Source organism: Prionailurus bengalensis, chromosome C2 (genome assembly GCF_016509475.1).
Source record: "Prionailurus bengalensis isolate Pbe53 chromosome C2, Fcat_Pben_1.1_paternal_pri, whole genome shotgun sequence".
NCBI lineage: Eukaryota > Metazoa > Chordata > Mammalia > Carnivora > Felidae > Prionailurus > Prionailurus bengalensis.
This window is the reverse complement of record NC_057350.1, coordinates 96509557-96531984: the sequence shown is the minus strand read 5'-3', so window position 1 is coordinate 96531984 and position 22428 is coordinate 96509557. Positions and strand designations below refer to the sequence as shown.

The 22428-nt window shown below is 34.8% G+C and overlaps 1 protein-coding gene across 6 annotated transcripts in view; it reads right to left on the bottom strand.

The window, feature by feature from the left end:
• The window catches only part of PHC3 (polyhomeotic homolog 3), an 82650-nt gene that overhangs the window by 17981 nt on the left and 42241 nt on the right, over window positions 1–22428 (bottom strand). For 4 of the 6 annotated variants that reach the window (XR_006299430.1, XM_043594929.1, XM_043594931.1 and 1 more), the window contains 5 exons: window positions 22140–22187; window positions 16944–17094; window positions 12067–12317; window positions 8078–8237; window positions 345–459 (listed from right to left, as the gene is read on the bottom strand). Coding sequence is in view for 5 of the 6 variants with exons in the window: in XM_043594929.1 (XP_043450864.1) it covers window positions 345–459; window positions 8078–8237; window positions 12067–12317; window positions 16944–17094; window positions 22140–22187 (725 nt within the window). In the remaining variant the exon portion in view is untranslated. The remainder of the gene's footprint in view (window positions 1–344; window positions 460–8077; window positions 8238–12066; window positions 12318–16943; window positions 17095–22139; window positions 22188–22428) is intronic. The other 2 variants (XM_043594930.1, XM_043594932.1) reach the window with 1 other exon arrangement.

Sequence of the window (22428 nt, the reverse complement as noted above, 5' to 3'; positions counted from 1 at the left end):
CTGACCAACAACCAGGTGATAAAAGAAATACTGTTTTGATACCTTAAGGATTATTAGTCTGTCTGTTCACAGGAGAGATTCTCCTAAGCATATTCTTAACATGAGATTGCTACTTCAGTATCAGAATATGCTGTAAAGCTCACTGTAAATGTTATGAATATGTAATTTTCACAGAACAAAATTTAATAACTAAATATCAAAGTAGCTCCAGATAATGCCTATTTGATATTCTTCCTCTATATTACAATATCTAGTTTTGGCCACCAGTAAACTCTACAAGTTTTTTGGTTTTGTTACAGTAGTTGTTGGTTTATGCTTTAGGAAAGTCAAGAGAATAGAAATACCTTTTGGCACAGGACATAGTACAGAATCGTTTTGACCGAAGAAATTCATTAGCATATCCCATCTTCCCACAGAATTCACACTTGAGCAACTCACTGTCCATTTCTTCTAATGTCTCTAAAAAAGAAGGAAACAAAGGAAAAAAACTTCCAAAAATTTAATTGTGGCAAATTTTAAGCCTCTACTTTGGTTGGATGCAGCTAGTTCAGTCCCTTAAGGACTTAAAGGAATGGTCTTTTAACTTTTCAATCCACAATCACTTTGGCAAGGAAGATACTACAAAAGCAACTGCATCCATCAATTCCCTCTTGCTCCTCTATAAAAACTTTATGGAGTTTTCTCTATATAAGTAAGCAATGCATTTTTAAAGGTTCATTCTGCTAAGAATCCAACATACCTAAAATGTGCAAATAACTTTACTGAGCAGTGTTACAAGAAGTGAAGATGAGTAAGTAACCTTCAGGAGGAACACTTCCAAAAAGCACTGTATAGGCTATGAATTTTGGTTCCCTGTGCTATGAAGATATATAGCAGAGAACACTTCATTGTAACTGGAGACAAGGATGCCTTCAAAGAGGAGCTAAAATTTAATATACTTGATGTCAGAGGAGCATATAAGATAATTAACCTTTTCAAAGATCTGCAATATATAACAGAAAATATAAAGATATAGATACCTAATTATAAAATAGTCCCTTTTATATGTATCGTATAAAAATAAAAATAATTTATATTAATCTTAAAAATCACAAATAATTTTGTCATTTCTAACCTCTGCTCCTTCTTGTCAGAGCACTATTAAGTTAGAATATCCTTCCCCCCCCCCCCCATATCCATAGTTTTCTTCAAGCCATAGCACTAGACCCAAGGAAACCTCCTACCTAAATCCTCCAGTATTCAGCAGCAAGCAATTTAATTTTCATCGCCCACAGCTTTCTCATCTGTAAAATGGGGTTTATAATACCTTTCCCAAAGAACTGCAATGACGACAGTAGGCATAAAAAAGAGGCAGTTCCATTTCCTATTTTCCACATAAGAATTAAGAGTACCAAGACCTGTAATAAGTACTTAAGAACTAAAAACCGTTAACATTCTTAAACCCACCATATTCTACCATGTTCTTGCGTCACCATAATTCCTAGGCCACGTTATGTAAAATACACGAAACACACTTTAGTAATTAAAGCTTTTAGCTATGAGTTCCATGTGTGCTTTTCTATGTTACTCATTTAACCAAAGGCTTATTAAGATAAAGAGACTCTGAAATGTAGGCATGGATGACATGTTCTCAGGAAGTTTAGGCAGTCTATCCTAGTGTTATTGGAGAAGCAATGGCAAAGTGCTAAAGCAACATAAGACGGCTACAGCTACTAAAAACATACTCTGAAATATCTGAAGTTCCAGGGGACATCCAAATACATCATCATGACTGATCAAATCATGAACTAGCAAGAGGTCATTTTAAAAAATTTTTCAGGACTATCTTCATAAGTAAAACTCATCTGCTGAGTATCAATGAAGAAGAAATGGTCTCAAAAGAAGTAAAACTAAAATTACTCCTTCCAATGACCTAGAAATGCCTTTTACACAACTGGGGCTCAACAACACATTCCTGGGACCTGATGTCACAACTTCCAGTATTGTTTTCACTTTGTCATGCTTGAAACCTGAACTGACTTTGAAAAGCCTATACAGGAGACAGAACCTCTCAGTCACCTACCACTGACACCAATCTGGCCCTAAAGAGTCTGGTCATCAAGTTGTTCCACTTCCAGACTACACTGAAAGCTTTGTTTAAAAAGTTTCTATTAATTAATGTCGCAATATACAACATGTGATAATAGGCTAGAATACCTTATAAAGAAGAAGAAATGTTTTGGGTCCAAACAGGTATGGTCTAAGGGCTAACAACCTAACAAAAAATGAACATCAGCTTTATTTCTCATAATGAAGAGAGGAACATTAACAGATTCAAAAATCTGTTCCTCGGGGCACCTGGGTGGCTCAGTCGGTTGAGCGTCCGACTTCGGCTCAGGTCATGATCTCACAGTCCGTGAGTTCAAGCCCTGCATCGGGCTCTGTGCTGACAGCTCAGAGCCTGGAGCCTGCTTCGGTTTCTGGGTCTCCCTCTCTCTCTGCTCCTCCCCTGCTCGTGCTCTGTCTCTGTCTCAAAAATAAATAAAAACATTTAAAAAAAAATTAAAAAAAAAATCTGTTCCAATGTTTGTCAGAATTTTAACAAATTTGGTAACGTTAACAAGTCTACTTTCCTACATTGGTGAATAAAAAATTACAGAGCCAAAAGAGTTCAAAAACTGTTGCTTCAGCTAATAAAGATAGGAGTCTATGGCACAGACAGCTGGTAATTCTCCCCCTTCCATTCTTCACTTTTCTCCTACAGCAAAAAATCCTAATTTGTAACAAGACATAGGGTCTCTGAAAACAAAAACTACAGTTTCTGCCCAAGGTGTGGCCATTCATGACGTGTGATGCCCTTTCCCCCAACTCACTCTTTAGAATGTGAAAATGAAGATTAACTATCTTAGAAATGAAAGCAACATTCTAGGGATGACAGAGCCCTAACACACTGGCAGCTTAGGTGCCAGAATAATCCTTACACGAAGTTTTATTCTACTGAATTAAACTGTATATACTACTAAAAGCCACTAAATAAATGACCTCACCATTTCACCCTATAGTACTTCCCATAAACAGTGAAGTACACAGTAATAGAAACACTTTATAAAATTACCTTGGGAAATTAAATGAAATATTTAAAAATTTGGCATATTCTATGTAAATATCTCTACTGTGAAACAGATTCATCTTTTTCATGGACTACATTTACCTTATAACACTGTGCAAATTTAAATGTACAATGTGTTACATTTATATATGATGATTGCTATTGTAGCAATATTTAGCACCTCCATCACCCTGTTATCCTTCCTGTTTAGTGGTTGGAATACTTCAGTTTTAGTCTCCAAGCAATTATATTATGCATTAGATCTCTATGGTTTATTTATTACTTACTCCTTGCTCAGATTAATCATCTTTAAATCTTTCTTTGCCTTACTCTGGTAACTTACCCTGTTAAACCACCCTTTGCCTTATCCTCCATAAATCCTTTCCTTTCTCTTCTCAACATAACTACAAGTATCAATTACATGCCAAACCTACATTCATCCTGCAGATGACCAGCAGTTTCCAAAAACCCTCTTTTCATGTTACCTGCCTAAAAATCTTCAGTAACCATCCTCTTGAAAAGATAACTCCTAACTACTTGGTCAAATATCCAAGATGCTCTACAATCTGATTCTGCCAGTCTTACTTCTCATTACTTCTCTAACCCAACAGTCTACTTTTTGCTGCCCCCTTATGAAGTTACTGCACATCCTTTGTACATTTATTCATGGTTCCAACTTAAAAGGTTCTTCCTGTTCATTAACTTAAATCTGTGTTTTATCATCCCAGGTCAAATCCCATCTTTACAGAAAACTTACCAAACTGGCAATAATCTCCACCGGGTTTGTTGTTGCTGTTGTTTTCCATCAGCATAATCTTTAATCCCATCACCTAGTTCCCCCACTTCCCCTCTGGTAACCATCAGTTTGTTCTTGATAGTTAAGACTCTGTTTCTTGGTTTGTCTCCTTTTTCCTTTGCTCACTTGTTTTGTTTCTTAAATTCCACATGTAAGTGAGATCTTATGTTATCTTTGTCTGATTTATTTCACTTAGCGTGATACTCTCTAGCTCTATCCATGTTGTTGCAAATGGCAAAATTTCATTCTTTTTATGGCTGGATAATATTCCATTGTATGTAAATATCACATTTTCTTTATATATTCATCTATCACTAGACACTTGGGCTGCTTCCAGTGCTGGTTATTATAAATAATGCTGCAGTAAACATAGGTGTGCATGTATCCCTTTGGATTAGCGTTTTTGTATTTTGGGGGGAAATACCCAATACTGCAATTATTGGAATGGAGAGTAGTTCTATTTTTAATTTTTTGAGGAACCTCCATAGTGTTTTCCACAGTGGCTGTACCAGTTTGCATTCTTTTCAAGTGTTCTATAGAAACAACCATAAAACAAGTAACAAAGTGTCAACAAACACATATCAGTAATTACTTTGAATGTAAATGGACTAAATGCTCCAATCAAAAGACACAGGGTGACAGGGTGGATAAAAAAGCAAGACCCATCTATATGCTGCCTATAAGCGACTCATTTCAGACCAAAAGACAACTGTAGATTGAAAAGGAGGGGACGGAGAAACATTTATCATGCAAATGGATGTCAAAGGAAATCTAGGATAGCAATACTTACATCAGACAAAATAGACTTTAAAACAGACTTTAAGAAGAGACAAAGGACACTATATAATAATAAAAGGGACAATCCAACAAGAGGGTATAACAGAGGATATAACAATTGTAAATATTTATGCACCCAATGTCAAAGCACCCAAATACGTAAAATAGTTAATAACAAATACAAAGGATATCATCGACAGTAATAATAGTAGCAGACTTTAACACCCCATTTACACGGATGAACAGATCATCCAAACAGAAAATCAACAAGGAAACAATGACTTTGAATGACACACTGTACCAGATGGATTTAACAGACATATTCAGAACATTCCATCAACCAGGTTTTTTTTAATTGAAGTATAATTGACAAATTAGTTTCAGGTACACAAGATAGTCATTCAGCAATTATATGCATTATGAAATACTTGCTACAAATGTGTAACAATACTACTATATTCCCTATACTGTACTTTCCAGCCACGTGACTTAATTATTTTATGGCTGGAAGTCTGTACCTTTTAATCTCCTGCACTAATTTCACCCATCCTCCCATCCTCTCTCCTTTGGCAACCACCAGTTTGTTCTCCATATTTATAAGTCTATTTCTTTCTGTGGTTATTTTTTTATTTTTTTATTTTTATTTTTTTAGAGAGAAAGAGAGCAGGGAGAGGAGGGAGAGGCGAGAGAGAGACAGAGTGAGCAAGCATGCGAATCTTAAGCAGGCTCCATGCTTAGCACAGAGCCTGATGTGGAGCCCGATCCCACAACAACCCTGGGATCATGACCTAAGCTGAGGTCAAGAGTCAGACGCTCAACCAACTGAGCCACACAGGCTCCCCTGCTTGTTTTATCTTTTAGAATTCACATATAAGCGAAATCAGATTGTCTGGTTTATTTCATTTAGCGTAACACCCTATAGGTCCATCCATGTTGTCACAAATAGCAAAATTCCATTCTTTTTTATGGCTGAGTAATATTCCATTGTGATATATACTACATATTTATTCATTCACCTATTGATGGACACGGGCTGCTTCCACATCTTGGGTACTATAAATAATGATGCAGTAAATACAGGGGTGCATATATCTTTTTAAATTAATGTTTTCATTTTCTTTGGGTAAATACCCAAAAGTAGAATTACTAGATCATATGCTATGTCTTTTTTTAGTTTTCTGAGGAACCATCATACTATTCTCCATAGTGATCGCATCAATTTACATTCCCACCAACCATACATGAGGGTTCCCTTTTCTCTACATCCTCACCAACACTTCTTATCTTTTTGATACTAGCCATTCTGACTTGTGTGAGATGATACCTCATTGTGGTTATAAAAGCACAATGTGGTTTATCTCAACTAGTTTTAAAACTTATTTTAAAGTCCCAAGTTCATACTGTCTATATACTTCATTTAAAACTTACTATATGTTACTCCTTACCTATCTTACATTCATCAGTTCCTACTAGGTCAAAAGCTCCTCTCAGGTTCTAGCACAGTCTAACATATGCTGTATGTCTATTATATTATAAGCCATGAATACATGGCATATGCTGTGAAGCTTCCTAAACAGTTTTCCATTTTTCTCCAATGTATACACACAAGACAGCACATTATATGTGCTTTTAAGTTTAGAATGTTCATATATACACTTATTGTAGCTATAGGCCAAAAAAAAAAAAAAAAAAAAAAAAAATCCCTGTACATTCATCTTTACTATTCTTCAGCTCAAATGAAACATTTTCTCAGAATAGTATGTATAACTAAAGTATTCAGGAATTAAGTGAAATTAAATTCATAACAAAAGGTAAAATGTAGACACTGTTGGATTCTGATTTGAAAAATAACTATAAAAGGATATTTATACAATTTATATAATTGAGGAAATCTCAATATGAACCAGGTACTAGATGACCTCAAACAATTACTATTAATATTGTTTCGTGTGACACAGCATTATAGTTATTATATGAGAAAATGTATGCATTTTTATTTATTTAAAATCTTTTTTTTTTTTTTAACTTAGTGGGTTTTTCCTTAATGTTTGTTTTTGAGAGGGGGGAGGGGCAGACAGAGGGAGACAGAGGAGCTGAAGTAGGCTCTATGCTGACAGCAGGGAGCCCAACACAGGGCTCAAATTCACGAACTGCGAGATCATCACCTGATTGACGTCAGACACTTAACTGCCTGAGCCACCCAGATGCCCCGTATATATTTTTAGAAATGCGCAATGAAATGAGGACTTTTTTTTTAACAGAAAGGAGGAGGGAAGAAAAGAAGAGAAAGAGAAAAGTGACAGAAAGGAAGAAGGGGGAAACAGAGGGAGGAAAACAAAAGAGATGGATGAAACTAGCGTGGCAAAAATAATGTTTGAAATTGGGTAACAGTGTTGAGTCTGGGTGAGGATTCATTATACAATTCTGATTTGTGTAGGTTTGAAATTTCTCATTGTTAACATTTTTTTAAGTAAAAGAAACCAAACTGATCTCAATATAAGTTAGCAGTAAAACCAAATTTGATACTATCATACTCTTCCCTGTTCAAATAAAAAATAAACCAGGGATGAATATATTGCAACAGTTTATAAGGTGGTAACAATGACACAGGTGCCTTCCTTTTAATAATCAGGCAAACTGTGGGCAAAGACAATTATATATATTGTTTACTAGCATGCTATTTTGTTTAATTTAGCAAAGTACAGGCACACAGTACATGCTCAATAAACATGTGAAAATTAATTTCAGATGAAATACACTAAGATACTGAGGACAACTACTTTGACACAGATGTTTATAAAACCACTACTGTGCAGCCCTGGCTACACTGAATGTTATTTGATTCAACTGTGTTGCAAGGACAGGACCATGATCAGAATCAATAAAAGGTATCAGTTCTGAATGCATTTGTGTTCATTCTGGAATATTCACTATTAGACTAAAGTCTTTAAAAGAGGAGTCTCTAACAATAAGAAGATTTAGTGATATTTTCCTCTTTGAACAAATTTAATTACTTCTTGATTGACAGGTACATCCTTAATACAACTGTAATTCCCACCTGACATCAAACATCAGAATATGGAAAGCCTAAAACCAAACAACCCAGGAGTTTTAAAATTTTAAGCAACCTCAGTCTGCTTAGAAAAAGAGAACTGGTTGTTTTGATGCTAAAATTCTGAACTACTTTCATATATAGGGGAACTTTTCCCTCCCACACTCCTTCAAAGGTCAATCTGACATTATGCAAATTAAACATCTTGCTATTTGAATTATTTAGCCATTAAAGGTCTGATTAGCTTTCCATTTACTTTTGTCTTCCCAGTGTGAAAATATGTGTAGAATAAAAATCCATATTGTGTTTCAAGCAGTAAAAGTCAAAGTTAATTTAAACAGTATCTTAAGTAAAATCCACAAACCTTCAGCAATCATGTCTTCCATTTCTGTGTCAGATGAATTATCTCCATGCTTTGTATTATTCTGTAGCTCTGGCTGAACACACACAGAGTTTATCACCTGATTATCCAAAAGAGGCCTTTTTTTCACAGGCTGTTCTATTAGCAAAGACGAACGGCTCACCTTTAAATGAGACAGAGAATAAAACAATCTTTTAAAAGGTTTTTCAGAAATAACTTGGTTAAGGGGCCCCTGGGTGGCTCAGTCGGTTAAGCATCCAACTCTTGATTTCAGCTCAGGTCATGATCTTACGGTTCATGAGACTGAGTCCCATGTCTGGCTCTGCACTGACAGCGCAGAGCCTGCTTGGGACTGACTCTCTCTCTCTCTCTCAAAAAAAAAAAAAAAAAAAAAAAAAAAAAAAATCTTAAAAAAAAAAAACTTAGTTTAAAAAACCCTCTTGAAATGAATAGTATCTGTGATAATTTACTTGTTCAGCCAATCAGGTCCATCATTAAGAAAATTTTAGGCAATCTAGACATCAACAGTTTGTTATTTCAAGTCATCACCAATATGGATGCTTCAAAATCTGTCAAATAGAACCTAGTGTTCTAGTTTAGGCAAATAGTTTAAAAATGTCTTTGGGGCACCTTGGGGGGCTCAGTCGGCTAAGCATCTGACTTTGGCTCAGGTCATGATCTCACAGTTCATGAGTTCGAGCCCCACACTGGACTCTGGCACGGAGCCTGCTTCAGATCCTGTCTCCCTCTCTCTCTCTCTGCCCCTCCCCAGCTCACACACTATGTCTCAAAAATAAACATTAAAAAAAATTACATATTTTCATGTTTTGAAAAATATGTAATAAATTTTGATTAGCCAGTATCCTCAACTTATTTTTTTTCTGCAACAACTTTTAAGATTTATTTTTTACGTACAAAACTTTTTACTTAAAGAGTTACCGCCTTAGGATAGATCATTATTGTATGTATTTTAAAAATAAGAGAACTATAGGGCACCTGGGTAGCTCAGTTGGTTAAGCATCAGACTCTTGATTTTGGCTCAGGTCATGATCTCATGGTTTGTGAGATCGAGCCCTGCATTGGGCTCCATTCAAAGCACAGAGCCTGCTTGAGATTCTTTCTCTCCACCTCTCACTCTCCCTCTCTCTGCCCCACCCCTGCTCGCATATGCGTGCGTTCTCTTTCTCTCAAATAAATATTTTTTTAAAAAAGCCAAGAGAAGTAATGTTCAAAATGTTTAGGTGATTTCTTTACAGAAGCAGAATCAGGCCTAGAACTCAAGTCTCCTGACTCCTAATTCAGCAGCCTAATCCAATATAAAAACAAAAAGAATTGGAAAAATCCTCAAACATTAACAGTAAAATCAACAACAAAATATTCACTTATGTTCAGTATACTTGGTTAAGTCATGAATACTTATTTCAGAAATATTTTCAGCAAAAACAACCCCAAAAAAACATTTACTGATTTGCTAGTGAACTTTCAGCTAATCTGAAATAGAACCTCCTATTTCTATTTAAGAATGCTGGTTAAGTCTCCAGTATCTGCCACAGATGGTAAATGATGCTTACTGTAAATTCTACATTTAACTTCAGAGAATAATCACCCATGAACTTTTAAATTTTGTTCATTTCAGTTAGTATATACATTATGCCTCAAGTAAAATTTACAAAAAGGTATTACTAAAGAAACTGTAATATGCAGTGCTACTAAGAGTTTACACTTCTGCTGTGTGAATATATTTAAATAATCTTTCCAGAAAACAATTTAGCAATATATATACCATGAGTCTTATGAATACATATGTAATGTGATCCAGTATCTGTACTTCTAGGAATTCATCCTAAAGAAATTATTACTATTTATCTTTTATTTATTTTGAGAGAGCACATGCACAAGCAGGGGAGGGGCAGAGAGAGTGAGACAGAGAATCCCTAGCAGGCTCTGCACTGTCAGTGTAGAGCCTGGCCTGGGGCTCGATCTCATGAACTGTGAGACCATGACCTGAGGCAAAATCAAGAGTCGAATGCTTAATTGACTGAGCCACCCAGACACCCCATTATGGCTAAAGAAATTATTAAATAATAGAAACCTAAAACGCCCAATAATGGAAGAATTACATAAATTATAGTTGTTCATAAAGCAGAGTATTATGTAACCTTTCAAAATATTCCCAAAGTACTATTTATCATATGAGAAAACAAATGCTCTAAATATACCATGTGACAGATGCAGAACTGTATATATAATAGTCTTGATAATATGAAATATATGTATATAAAACAATACACATTGTGGTATTACTGAGGATTATTTGTTCTGTCCATTTCCCATATCTTCCATTTAAAATAATGTCATTACTTTTGTAATCAGGAAAAAAAAGTTATAGTTGACATTAATAATTATTAATAATAGCAGCTATGGATATTAAGCGCCAGGCACTGCACAAAACAATTTACGCACATTTAATCCTCACAACAACCCTAAGAGCAAAGTATAATCTCCATTTGCCATATGAGCAAAAATGAAGATCAAAAAGGTTGAGTGACTTAACAAAGGTTACAGTATGCAGCACTGCCAGAATCCAAACCCTGAGGAACAGGGTTTAGACTGTTGTTCCACTATCAGAATTCCTATAGGAGATCCACATTTAATACACGCAGTTAACTGAAAAGAAAGGCAAATGATGAGGCAACCCACTATCACAATGCAAGATCTTCACCACCCATAAATCTAAAAACCCAGATGATTCAAAGGCCTTTGAAGGGAATTATTTTGTTTCCTTGTCTTATTTGGCTTTGACTTTGGCCACCTGTCTTTGATTTATTTTCTAAGGAAAAATGTTCTTCTCTAGGTATTAGCATATAAATTACATACAACTAGTCTCAAATCATAAGACTCTCAGTGACAGAAACAGCACCTCCATTTTGATGTGAAGATTTTAAAACATTTTTAAACATTTTTAAACCATTTTTAAAATCTGACTGAAGGCAGAGATTTAAGAATGAGAAAATCTATTTGCTAATTTAAACCATCAACTGGATAACTTCAGAAATATTAGGTCACTAGGAAGTTATGATTTCATGCACTTAAGTTAAAAGTTCACAAAGTAATCACACTATATAAGAAACACCATTTTAGGGGTGCCTGCATGGCTCAGTTAAGCATCTGACTCTTGATCTTGGCTCAGGTCATGATCTCATGGTTTGTGGGACTGAGCCCCAGGTAGGGCTCTGTGCCAACAGTGCAGAGCCTGCTTGGGATTCTCTCCCTCTTTTTCTCTGTCCCTTGCCCACTTGCTCTCTCGTTCTCTCTTGAAAGAAATTTAAGAGAAAAAAAAAAGAATAAAAAACAACAAAAAAAAGAGAAAGAAACACCATCTTAGAAACATAAGGCACTTTTGTGTAATTTCAGTCCCCTTAAAAAAAATTTAAAAATTTATTGCACTGGAATAAACTTCCAACTATCTTTCTCTAAAAATTATAAAAATCAACATCCTTAATATCCTGAAATTTTTCTTAGTTTATATATAGCTAGCATAAAAATTCTAGAAATGTATTTGGAAATATATAAAGAATATATATAGAGAGAAATTCCAGGCAAGAGATTGACTTTTTTTTTTTTTAATGTTTAGTATTGTGTGTGTGTGTGTGTGTGTGTGTGTGAGAGAGAGAGAGACAGAGAGAGAGCGCGCGCGCACGCGCATGCACACACAAGTGGGGGAGGGGCAGAGAGAGAGGGAGACATAGAATCTGAAGCAGGCTCCAGACTCCAAACTGTCAGCACAGAGTCTGATGCAGGGGCTCGAACTCACAGTCTACAAGATCATAACCTGAACCAAAGTTGGATGCTCAACCGACGGGAGCCACCCTGGCACCCCGACAACTTTTTTGAAATAAAATTACGAGCAGTTTATTAAAGAACAATACACTACATTTAAAAATAATACTACATGAATAATTTTTAAAAATACAAATTTGCTTACTACTTACAGGAAATGGCTCCAATCCCTCCTGAATCACAAAGCCTTCAATAACATGCGTTAAAATCTGTGGTTTAACAATAGCCTGTGGAGGTTTGTTTTCTATACTGGGAATGCTGCTGGGTACAGAAGTACTATTACTCCTTGTGGTAGCAGCTGGAAGTAAGAGTGGAGGTGGAGGAACAGAAACATGTGAAGGATCTGATGGAGATTTAATTACTGAAGCACTGACTGATGCCACAGCAGGTAATTCCACTTGCTCTGAAAAAGAAAAGTCAGTTTTTATCTTTATCATTCTGTGCAGGCAAATATGAAAAAAAATTCAAGAATAAACATTAACAGCAACAATAGTTAAGATCTAGTGCTTTAAAACACCATCCTAAGAACTTTGTATTTAATCTCATTTAATCTTATGAGATAGAAGCCACTATTATCCCCACTTTACAGAAGGGGATAACTTGCTATAAAAGTTATCATTCCAACCTTGGTTACAGGTTACATTCCAACCTTGCCCCATAAGACACAAAAATATTTTAGAATGTCAACTTAAGAATATGAAAATTGTTGCTTTTTAAAAATTTTTTAAGCTAAACAGATATTAAATTTCCTGTGTTCCTGTTTATATATTCCAGATGGCATGGCGGGGGGGGGGGGGTGGTTGGTGGGGAGTACTCTGAAAGTACACTTAAATAAAAAAGGATCATAAAATCCATAAAGTAGAGATTTTTAAAGGATTACACAGCATTCATCACCTTTATTTCAAGCAGTAAGGCTAATCCAATCCATGTACATTTTTTTAATACCTCTTCAGTGGCAATGTGTATGTCAGTTTGGAGAAACACTTTAGTACCAGGCAATTGCAAAACATTGAGCTGGATCACTGTGATTCCTCCCCTTCAAACTCTGATGACCACATTAAGATAGACCCCACAGCCTATGATAGAGACTTTACCTAGCCGTACAATAGCACCAAACTGTATGAAAGCCGTACGATAGCACCAAACTTTACTGACTGTATGAAATAGAAAGAACCGGCTGAAAGCTAAAAATATCAGTAACTAGAGATGTCTGAGAAAAATAACAAAAAAAAAGAGCACATGTGTAAAGATAATAGTATGATTTACTGAGCACTTACATGCCAGGTACTGTGCAAATGCCTCACAGGTTGTAACTCAATTAATCCTCAAAACTAGCCCAAGGGAAACAGGAAGATAAAGAAACTTGGTCAAGGACACACAACTAATTAAGTAATGGAGCTGGTGGTATACTAACCTAGGGAATCAGTTCTTAAGACAATGTTCTTATAATTGCTGTGGTAACTCCTCTCCATCATCAGTATGAAAAGGGTTGACACCACTATCAAAAATGCTCAAAATATAGCCCAGTTAGGCAGAGAAGAAATAGGAATCCCTAAAAAATAAAATTTTCAGCTAACAATACAGTGTAGCGATCATCTGTATAATCTCAGAAATGGAAAAGCTAACAATTCACACTCAAGAACACGAATGTGATTAACATCATATAATGTATCTGATCACAGCACTGTTATTATAAGCCATTTATTAACCTAGTTCCACCAAATAATCCACCAAGATAAACTGTACTGGAAAACCTGTTAAAAATTACACAATCCTTGGGGCGCCCAGGTGGCTCTGTCAGTTAGGTGTCTGATCTCATCTCATGGTCCATGAGTTTGAGCCCTGCATCAGGCTCTGTGCTGACAGCTCAGAGCCTGGAGCCTGCCTCCAGACTGTGTCTCCCTTCTCTCTGCCCCTCTCCCACTCTCGCTCAGTCTCTCAAAAATGAATTTTATAAAGATTTAAAAAAAATTTTAAATTACACAATCCTTTATTAAAAACTAAACAAGAAAGTCAACAGAAAAATGCTAGTTTATTGATTTCACGGAACACATGCAGTGTTACTGTATGCATGCATTACGAAACTGAGGAACTCCAGAAAAATTCTTTCCCACATTACCAAATCTTCACATTTACTCATAAAGTAAAAGGAAATTAAATTATAAAATTATAAAGTGGGATTGAAAGCCATGTTTTATGTTTGAAAGAAAATGTAAATCTATGGGGGTACTGAAAAATAAGATAAAATATTAATGTCCCTTACAGATTTATAGATATTTTGTTACTTTAGAAATATAAAGCTGCATTAAGTGTAATTTGGCTTATTCAGAAAATATTGCTTGGTGTATGTTCCAATTGATTTTTAGATCATACATACAAATGTGCCAATCTTACATAGAGTCCTAAATGTTGTTAAAAATAGAGCTGTAAGTTACTGACTTTTTGAAGAGGCTAATAGCTATTACTTGCCAATATATATAATCAGCTGTTAAAAATAAAAACAGGTGAGAAACACTGATGTTTTGAAAGTAGAAAAATTATTACATTCTCTAGATTTAAGATAACTACAAGAGAAAACACAAGTAATAGGACTTTGTCACAAGGTACTCTACTTATTCAAAGTCTCATTTTCTGAACAAGATCGGTGAGCTTTTCAAAAAATTTTTTTAATCTTTATTTATTTTTGACAGAGAGAGACAAAAACAGAGTGCCAGCAGGGGACAAACAGAGAGAGAGGAAGACACAGAATCCGAAGCAGGATCCTGTCTCTGAGCTGTCAGCACAGAGCCTGACGTGGGGCTTGAACTCACGAACTGAGAGATCATGACCTGAGCTGAAGTCGGACGCTTAACCGACTGAGCCACCCAGGAACCCCCATGAGCTTTTTTTTAACAGATGCTTTTTACTTGTATGGAATTTTTAGAGATTTACAAAAACTAAATACTGGATGGGAACAAATCCCTCTGTTTTTGCAGGTTTGCTTATTTTATGATTTGCTGAGAGCTATTCTAAAAAATCAACTTGTGCTTGCTCTGCCCCTTCATAGACACTACAGAAGAGTAGTAGGTATGAAGTAAATGAGAAGATTCTCTACACTGTACCTAGACAATTTAGCCTGAGAGATACACGTGACAGAATCCTGAACTGTGTTCCTGAGGGAAAAAATGTGAAGCTGTGTTTGTGTTCCAGTATTTCAAGTGCTTAAACTTTCTTTGTGTTGCCATGAGTAATGCTTTTAAGGTAATTCAGTCACAGTCACAATGCAAGGTTAGTATCCAATTAAACTTTTATTTCTGTCTTTAAATCAAACTCCAGGAAATCTGCAGCAAAATTAAATCCATTTTCAGTGTAGAGAAACTACAAAGATTTAATGCTATAGTTAGATTTTCCTAAATCTAGTTTTTGTGGTATTACTTTGAGTAAACAAAGGCAATATTAAACTTGCCTTAAATATTTTATCTAATTTTACTGACTAAACATTTTCTGTTTTTCAGGAGGGAGAAAATGTTGGAAGAAAACTGATTTCTCCCTTTTTGTGCCTTCCAGAGATTCTCACGGATAGTAAGGGAATAAGGGTTAGAGTTGTGGCACAACTGAAACAAAGGGATGGCAAGAGTAGCTTTGGTAGCAAAGTCAGTGTCCTGTTACAATCTGTGTCTGTACCTGTGACAGGGGTTCTTATTTACTGTAAATAATCACGAGAGTCATAAGATATTCAAGAGGACTGAATACTTACAAGGAAGACTGAATCAAGATGACTATTATCTGGATCAAGCTTTCTGTAAAGAACCATATGGGCTCTACAACTACTCCTCTTTGCCACAAGAATACGAAAGTAAACATAGACAATATTTGAATAAATGAACGTAGCTGTGTTGTATAGAATTTTATTTATGGACAATGAAATTTCAATTCTGCATAATTTCACATGGCATGAAATATTACTCTTCTTTTGATCTTCCTCTACCACTTAGAACTTTTAAAACTATCCTCAGCTCATGGGACATGCAAAAATAGACAGCAGAAAAGATTTAAAGCATGAACTATAGTTTGCCAACCCTGATCTAAATTAAATATTCATAGTTTTTAAAAATCTAACATGGGGGCACCTGGCTGGCTCAGTGGGCAGAGCATGCAGCTCTTGATTTCAGGGTCATGAGTGTGAGCCCCATGTTGGAAGCAGAGTTACTTTAAAAATGTTCTTTTAAAAAGAGGGAAAAAAAGAAAAGCTTTTATTAAATAGATACACAGATAAATTAATTAAAATCTAACATGGGATGTATTTTTTTAAGACCTAGACAGAGGGCTATATGAGTTTTATTTTAGTAAATGTTTTAGTTTTAGTAAATGTTTTATATAATGTTTTGTAAAATGTTTTAAGTAAAATACCTAGGATTCACAGTCACGTTAATATCGTGAGGAGGAGCATACAGAAGATTTACTTGATTTCATGAGTAGCACTAAAGTAGTGAATAAAAATTTAAATGCTTAAGGACAACGATTTTTTTTTAATCCGTGTCTCTAGTAAAGAATTAGTGAGGCTTAATTTAAGAACTGTCTGGGAAAGAATATTTTTTAAAATGTACTCAGCCTGGATCACAAGTAATTACGAGGAATGCCAGATATGACTCAGAATGTTTTGTGATTTCTGGAAAACATAAGTGAAATCTTTTTATAGAACTTTGATTTACCCTAATTTTTAAGCTTAGAAATAGCTTGACCAATGAACCTGATTGGGCATATAAAACATATCTGTAAAAACTACTAAAAATTAGAAGGCTAAAGCATGTTTTTCACTTGGGTGGCTCATCAATTGTTTTGTTTCTCATGAAAAAAAAAAAGAAACAGAAAGAAAATCTTGAATTCTATTATGTTTTGCTGTAATTAATTACATAGAAAACTAGTTTAATATCATTTCCATTGGGGGTTCTATACTCACTTTATTACACCTCATTAATTTTACTTTACTCAACTTTATTACTAACATTTACCTTGCAGAAAATTTCCCCAAATTTAGGTATTTCCTCACCTAACAAAGGATGTTCAGAAGTCAAATCTTCTCTCCCCACAGTTATAGCTGCTGGAGACAGTGTGGGTGGTGGTGGCGTTCTGTCCATCCGAACACATTCATCTGACTCTTCTGGCATTTCTTCTTCACACACATCTTCTACTTGATAAACCTACAATGACAAACCACACTGCCTTAAAAGGTTTCTAAAAATATATTTACTAAGGTGTTCCTAACTTAATTGAAAAAAAAAATAAATTCTAAGTGTTTTAAATTTTAAAAAGGCAAAAGGACTATGGAAGCAGAGTTGAAACTATTTTAGTTTCTATTTAACAGGTTGAAAAGAAAACTTTGAAACAACTCAAATGAGGTTTTTCATAATGCTCGAAAATATTTCACTGAAAGTAAGTTGCGAATCAGTATCTAGGCTACAAATTACTAAAGTTTCCCAAAAGGTGACAGTCAAGTCAGGACATATTCTTAATTTTGAGAATTAAAAAAAATTTTGATCTTATACACTCAATAACTAATTGGGGAATTTGCTATTGTTTCTATTAACTTCCAACTGTCATAAATAAAAATAAATGCTAGTACTTTTCACAAGCACACTAAGTAATTCTCCAAAATGACACATAATATATCAGGGACTGCGTAAAGGACTATACCCCAGGTTCTTCTTTATTATATTTATGTGAATTAAAGATTAAATTATGAAAAATAACATCTAAGAACATACAAAAAAGGTATGCAATTACATCTTTAATTCTTTAATCTTCTGACCTACTCAAGAATCTAATGAATTTTTATAAGCTAGTATCAGGTAAACAGAAAATACATGTCCTTGAATTAATACACACCCAAATCCACCACTCCTAAGCCATCTGACACATTATTTTTAGTTCTTCAATATTGTTTCATACTTACAAAGTTTTTAATTTTTTAACTTGACCTTTGTAATCCAATGCTAAAGAGTATACTTAAGAAAACATGGACTCAATCTGAGAAGGTACTATGTAACTAAAAATAACTAATTTTTCATTAAACTTAAGGCTGTTTTCAAAGTCCACTTCTAGACTATTTTTGTCATCATTATTTAATCATTACTTTTAATCTTTTTTATTTAATGTTTATTTTTGAGAGAGCGTGAGAGACAGAGTGTGAGTCGGGGGAGGGGCAGAGAGAGGGACAGACAGAATCTGAAGCAGGCTCCAGGCTCCAGCAGTCAGCACAGGGCCCGACATGGGGCTCAAACCCACGACTGTGAGATCATGACCCGAGCCGAAGTTGGAGGCTTAACCAACTAAGCCGCCCAGGCGACCCTATTTAATCATTATTTTTGAAAGATGATAGGTTACAAAAAACAAAACCACAAAGCAGTTCCTTTTTCTAATATACAAAGCTTATTACTTAAATTTACAAAGGTCGTAAGTTTTTAAGATTACTTAAACTGATTAATAATTATAATAAATGTTAAAACAAATAACCTTTCAACAACATTCACAAAAAACTTGAGGTGATATCTAATACTATATGTATTTTTTATACTATATTTTAATCAAACTATTGAAAAAGCTTGGTGATTTGAAGTATATCTTGGTCAATATAAAAGTGATCAAGATTTCTAAAACCAACATAAACCAAATGTTATAAAAGGGACTATCAAGTTTCATCTACAAAGGCATAGCTAACAGCAATACAGTTTAAAAAAAAAAAATTAAGCGCGTGACCCCTGTTCAGCTCAGGTCATGATCTCATGGTTCATGAGTTCAAGCCTTGTACTATTAGTGCAGAGCCTGCTTGCTTGGGATTCTTCTCTCCCCCTCTCTCTGCCCCTCCCCTGCTCATGCTCTCTCTCAAAATAAATAAATAAACCTAAAATAAAATTAAAATTAAAAAAACCAAAAAACACCTAACTTCCAAAGCCTCTAATTGTTTGTTTTTTTTTCTGAGAGAGAGAGAGAGAGAGAGAGAGAGAGAGAGAGAGAGAGGGAGAGAGGGAGAGGGAGTGAACATAAGTGAGTAAGGGGCAGAGATAATCTCATGCTGACAGCATGGAGCCTGAAGTGGGGCTCAAGCTTACCCGATGTGGGGTATGAACTCATAAATGGTGAGATCATGACCTGAGCCAAAGTCAGTTGCTTAACCAACTGACCCACCCAGGAATAAAATATCTTAAAAGAAAAAAAAAAAGATCTTTTCCTTTTAAAAAATTTAAAAATCCTAAAAAAGTAACTTTAATCCTCCTGTTGCTGATAATTTTATACCAAATATGATATCCAGAACTGTGATGTGAATCAACTAAGTAGGCTACATTTTTAAAAATTATTGGGGCACCTGGGTGGCTCAGTCGGTTAAGCGGCCAACTTTGGCTCAGGTCATGATCTCACGGTCCGTGAGTTCGAGCCCCGCGTTGGGCTCTGGGCTGATGGCTCAGAGCCTGGAGCCTGTTTCCGATTCTGTGTCTCCTCTCTCTCTGCCCCTCCCCTGTTCATGCTCTGTCTCTCTCTGTCTCAAAAATAAATAAATGTTAAAAAAAAATTTAAAAAAAATTATTTGCTCCCACCCCTGCATCTGGAAACCTGTTTCACCAAGGGAGATTCCTTAACCGTCTGGATCCTCAGAAGTGAAAGCAGTCATTCATTATCGTACAGTACAATAATGAGAGCTGCTAGTATCTGTTCACATGACAATTTTTTTTAAATGATAATAATGTCCAACACAGGTAAAGTCATCCAAAAGGAATGTCCTAAGGGTTAAAGGGAAGAAAAAAAATCTTCTAACGAGGGGCATCTGTCATAGTGATTACCTTAATTTGACAGTGGCAGGTATGTTGATCAGAGGTTATTAGAAAAGTATGGTTTTATCAACCAGTTAAGGTACACCTGTGCAGCATTCCTTTATTAGATATTTTCTTAAAATGTTTAAATTCTCTCTTTAATATTCATGCTGCCACAAAGTCTAATCATGCAAAGAACTCTGATTTTTTAAAAATAATGAACAAGTTTGAAAGGATAAAAAGAGTCATTAATAGCATATTCTGAAATAATCTATGAAAGAATATTATAAAATAATTTTCATTCTTTATAGGTAATTCTAACTAAACATACTTTCTTCTAAATCTGCTATGTAAAGGCAAAATAAGTTAATAAAAAAAGTAGGAAATCTATCTATCACAGACATCTGGCACCATTAAACATAAAAAATCTAAGTGCAACAACTAAAATATTGAATAAGACAAAGAAGTTGATGTTTTACTCACAAGATTAGGAAACTCCACAACACAATTTCTGTTTAGCCCATAACTAAAACTATTCTAAAACTAGCAATGACTGTCAAACTTACCTCAATAAAGTACCTTAGTCCTATCTGTCTACTTTTCCTAAATAAACTGTGGGACATTTATTGGTTCTAAATTATCTACTGTCACACATCATACCCATATATCAATGAAAAATTTTAGTTTCATAAATGTATCTTTTATAATATATATTTTTAAGAACTACACTGATGGGGGCACCTGGGTGGCTCAGTTGGTTGAGCGTCTGACTCTTGATTTCAGCTCAGGTCATGATCCCAGAGTCATGGGATTGAGCCCGACATCGGGCTCTGCACTGGGTGTGGAGCCTGCTTGGGATTCTCTCTTTCCCCCTGTCTCTCTCCCCCACACTCTAAAATAAAAATTTAAAAAAAAAAAAAAACCCTGATTTAACTTCGATATTCATACTTATCTTTCAAAATGTTACATCTCTTAAATAAATATATATTCCTATCTTTAAATATCTGAAACAACCAGGAAACTGAAGAAATGTGTAATTCACAAAGAAATGTGATTTGATAAAAAAAAATCAGGTTTGATCAAAGGTAATAAAAGAAAAACGTAGTTTAATAAATTTATCTTTGAGAAAGATAAAAAATAAGATAACACAGAAACATCTACAGTATGTATGACCACACCAGTGATAGCAGAAAAATGTACTATTTTCATGGGGGAAAAAACCCAAAAAAACTCCAAAATAAGATACCAACTGAGCCACCCAGGTGCCCCGATATTTCTATCCCAAAGTTTCTCCTAACAAAGATAACTAGAAAAATAGTAGGCACAGAAAGAAATTTTACTTTTTACTTGTAATTACTGTACACTTTGAAGCCTGTGTTTTTTATGTTACAATATCCACTGTAAATTCTTCAGAAATCTAACAGATATGGAGACACGATAACTGAATGACAAACTTATTTCTAGATTCCCATTGCCGTTTCTGTCAAGTTATTATTATTTTTTTTAGTACTCTCTACATTCAACATAGGGCTTGAACCCACGACCCCCAAGATTAAGAACTACACGTTCCTCTAAGCCAGTGAGACACTCCTCTGTCAAATTGTTTTTCATAAAAGTAAATCAAAGTGGAATTCAATCTCTCTATGCATATAAACATCAATGAGGATGACAAGAATAAAGAATCTATAAATTTGCATCCTGTGAACCAAAATGTTTCCCATTGAGGAACAGACTTTGAAACTCCTTTCCTTTCTGAATTAGTGGTTATTAATTTTTAAGTGATAAAACCGCTTCAGTGAGGTTTAACACAAAACCTCCTTTGGGAAGACTGTCTTCCTCAGTTATAAACTAATTATGGATTTGACCATTCTGCCTAGACATTTAACAATCTTATTTCAACTTTTGTTGTAAATCATTTTATAAATTTAAAGTCTTTTAGAGAATGTTAAAAAAAAATTCTCCAGGGTAATTTTCTAGGCAACAAATACCTTTGCTAAAGGTTTATTCTAAAAATTTCACCACGATCTATCTCAATTATTCAAAACTTTTACTCCTCCCAGTGGATTTTCTCATCTTCAGATTCAATTCATCCACTCAGTTTTTTTAGCTTTTTAAATGAGAAATCTTAAGTACATATTTTCCCTTCATAGAAATTTAAAAATCACAAGTTTAGTAATTCTAAAAGATGGTCTACAGTTAATGTTTTTTGCAAACTTGGATTCTTTCCTAGAATAGATTTATTTATTTATTTTTTTTACAAAACTTAATTACAAAATATAATTGTACCCCAAAATTACATCATACAAGCATACCTCCACCTTGAAACCAAAGCCCCTAAAGGCCCAGGACTTCAGAATGCACACAACCAAAAAGGTCAGGTAGATAAACCATACGTTTAAGAACATACAAGCCAACAGAAGGGATCTATGAAGGATAATCACCTTAAGAGAAAAAACTTTGTGCAGATGACACTGGTTCAAATGCATTCCCTTGGGGAAAAAAAATCAACTCTGTAAAGATAGCAGATGGATTTGTTTAAATAGTAATAAAATTAACGAGGGACTTTAATAACCATCACAAATTATCAAGCATGCAACCATACTACAACAAATGGCATTTTTTTTTTTTTGCCCATATAGCATGTTTGTCAGACACTGACAGATGGAAATTTCAAGCTTTTTAAATTCATAGGCATTTAGATCTAGCAATATAACATAATGTGGGAAAAAA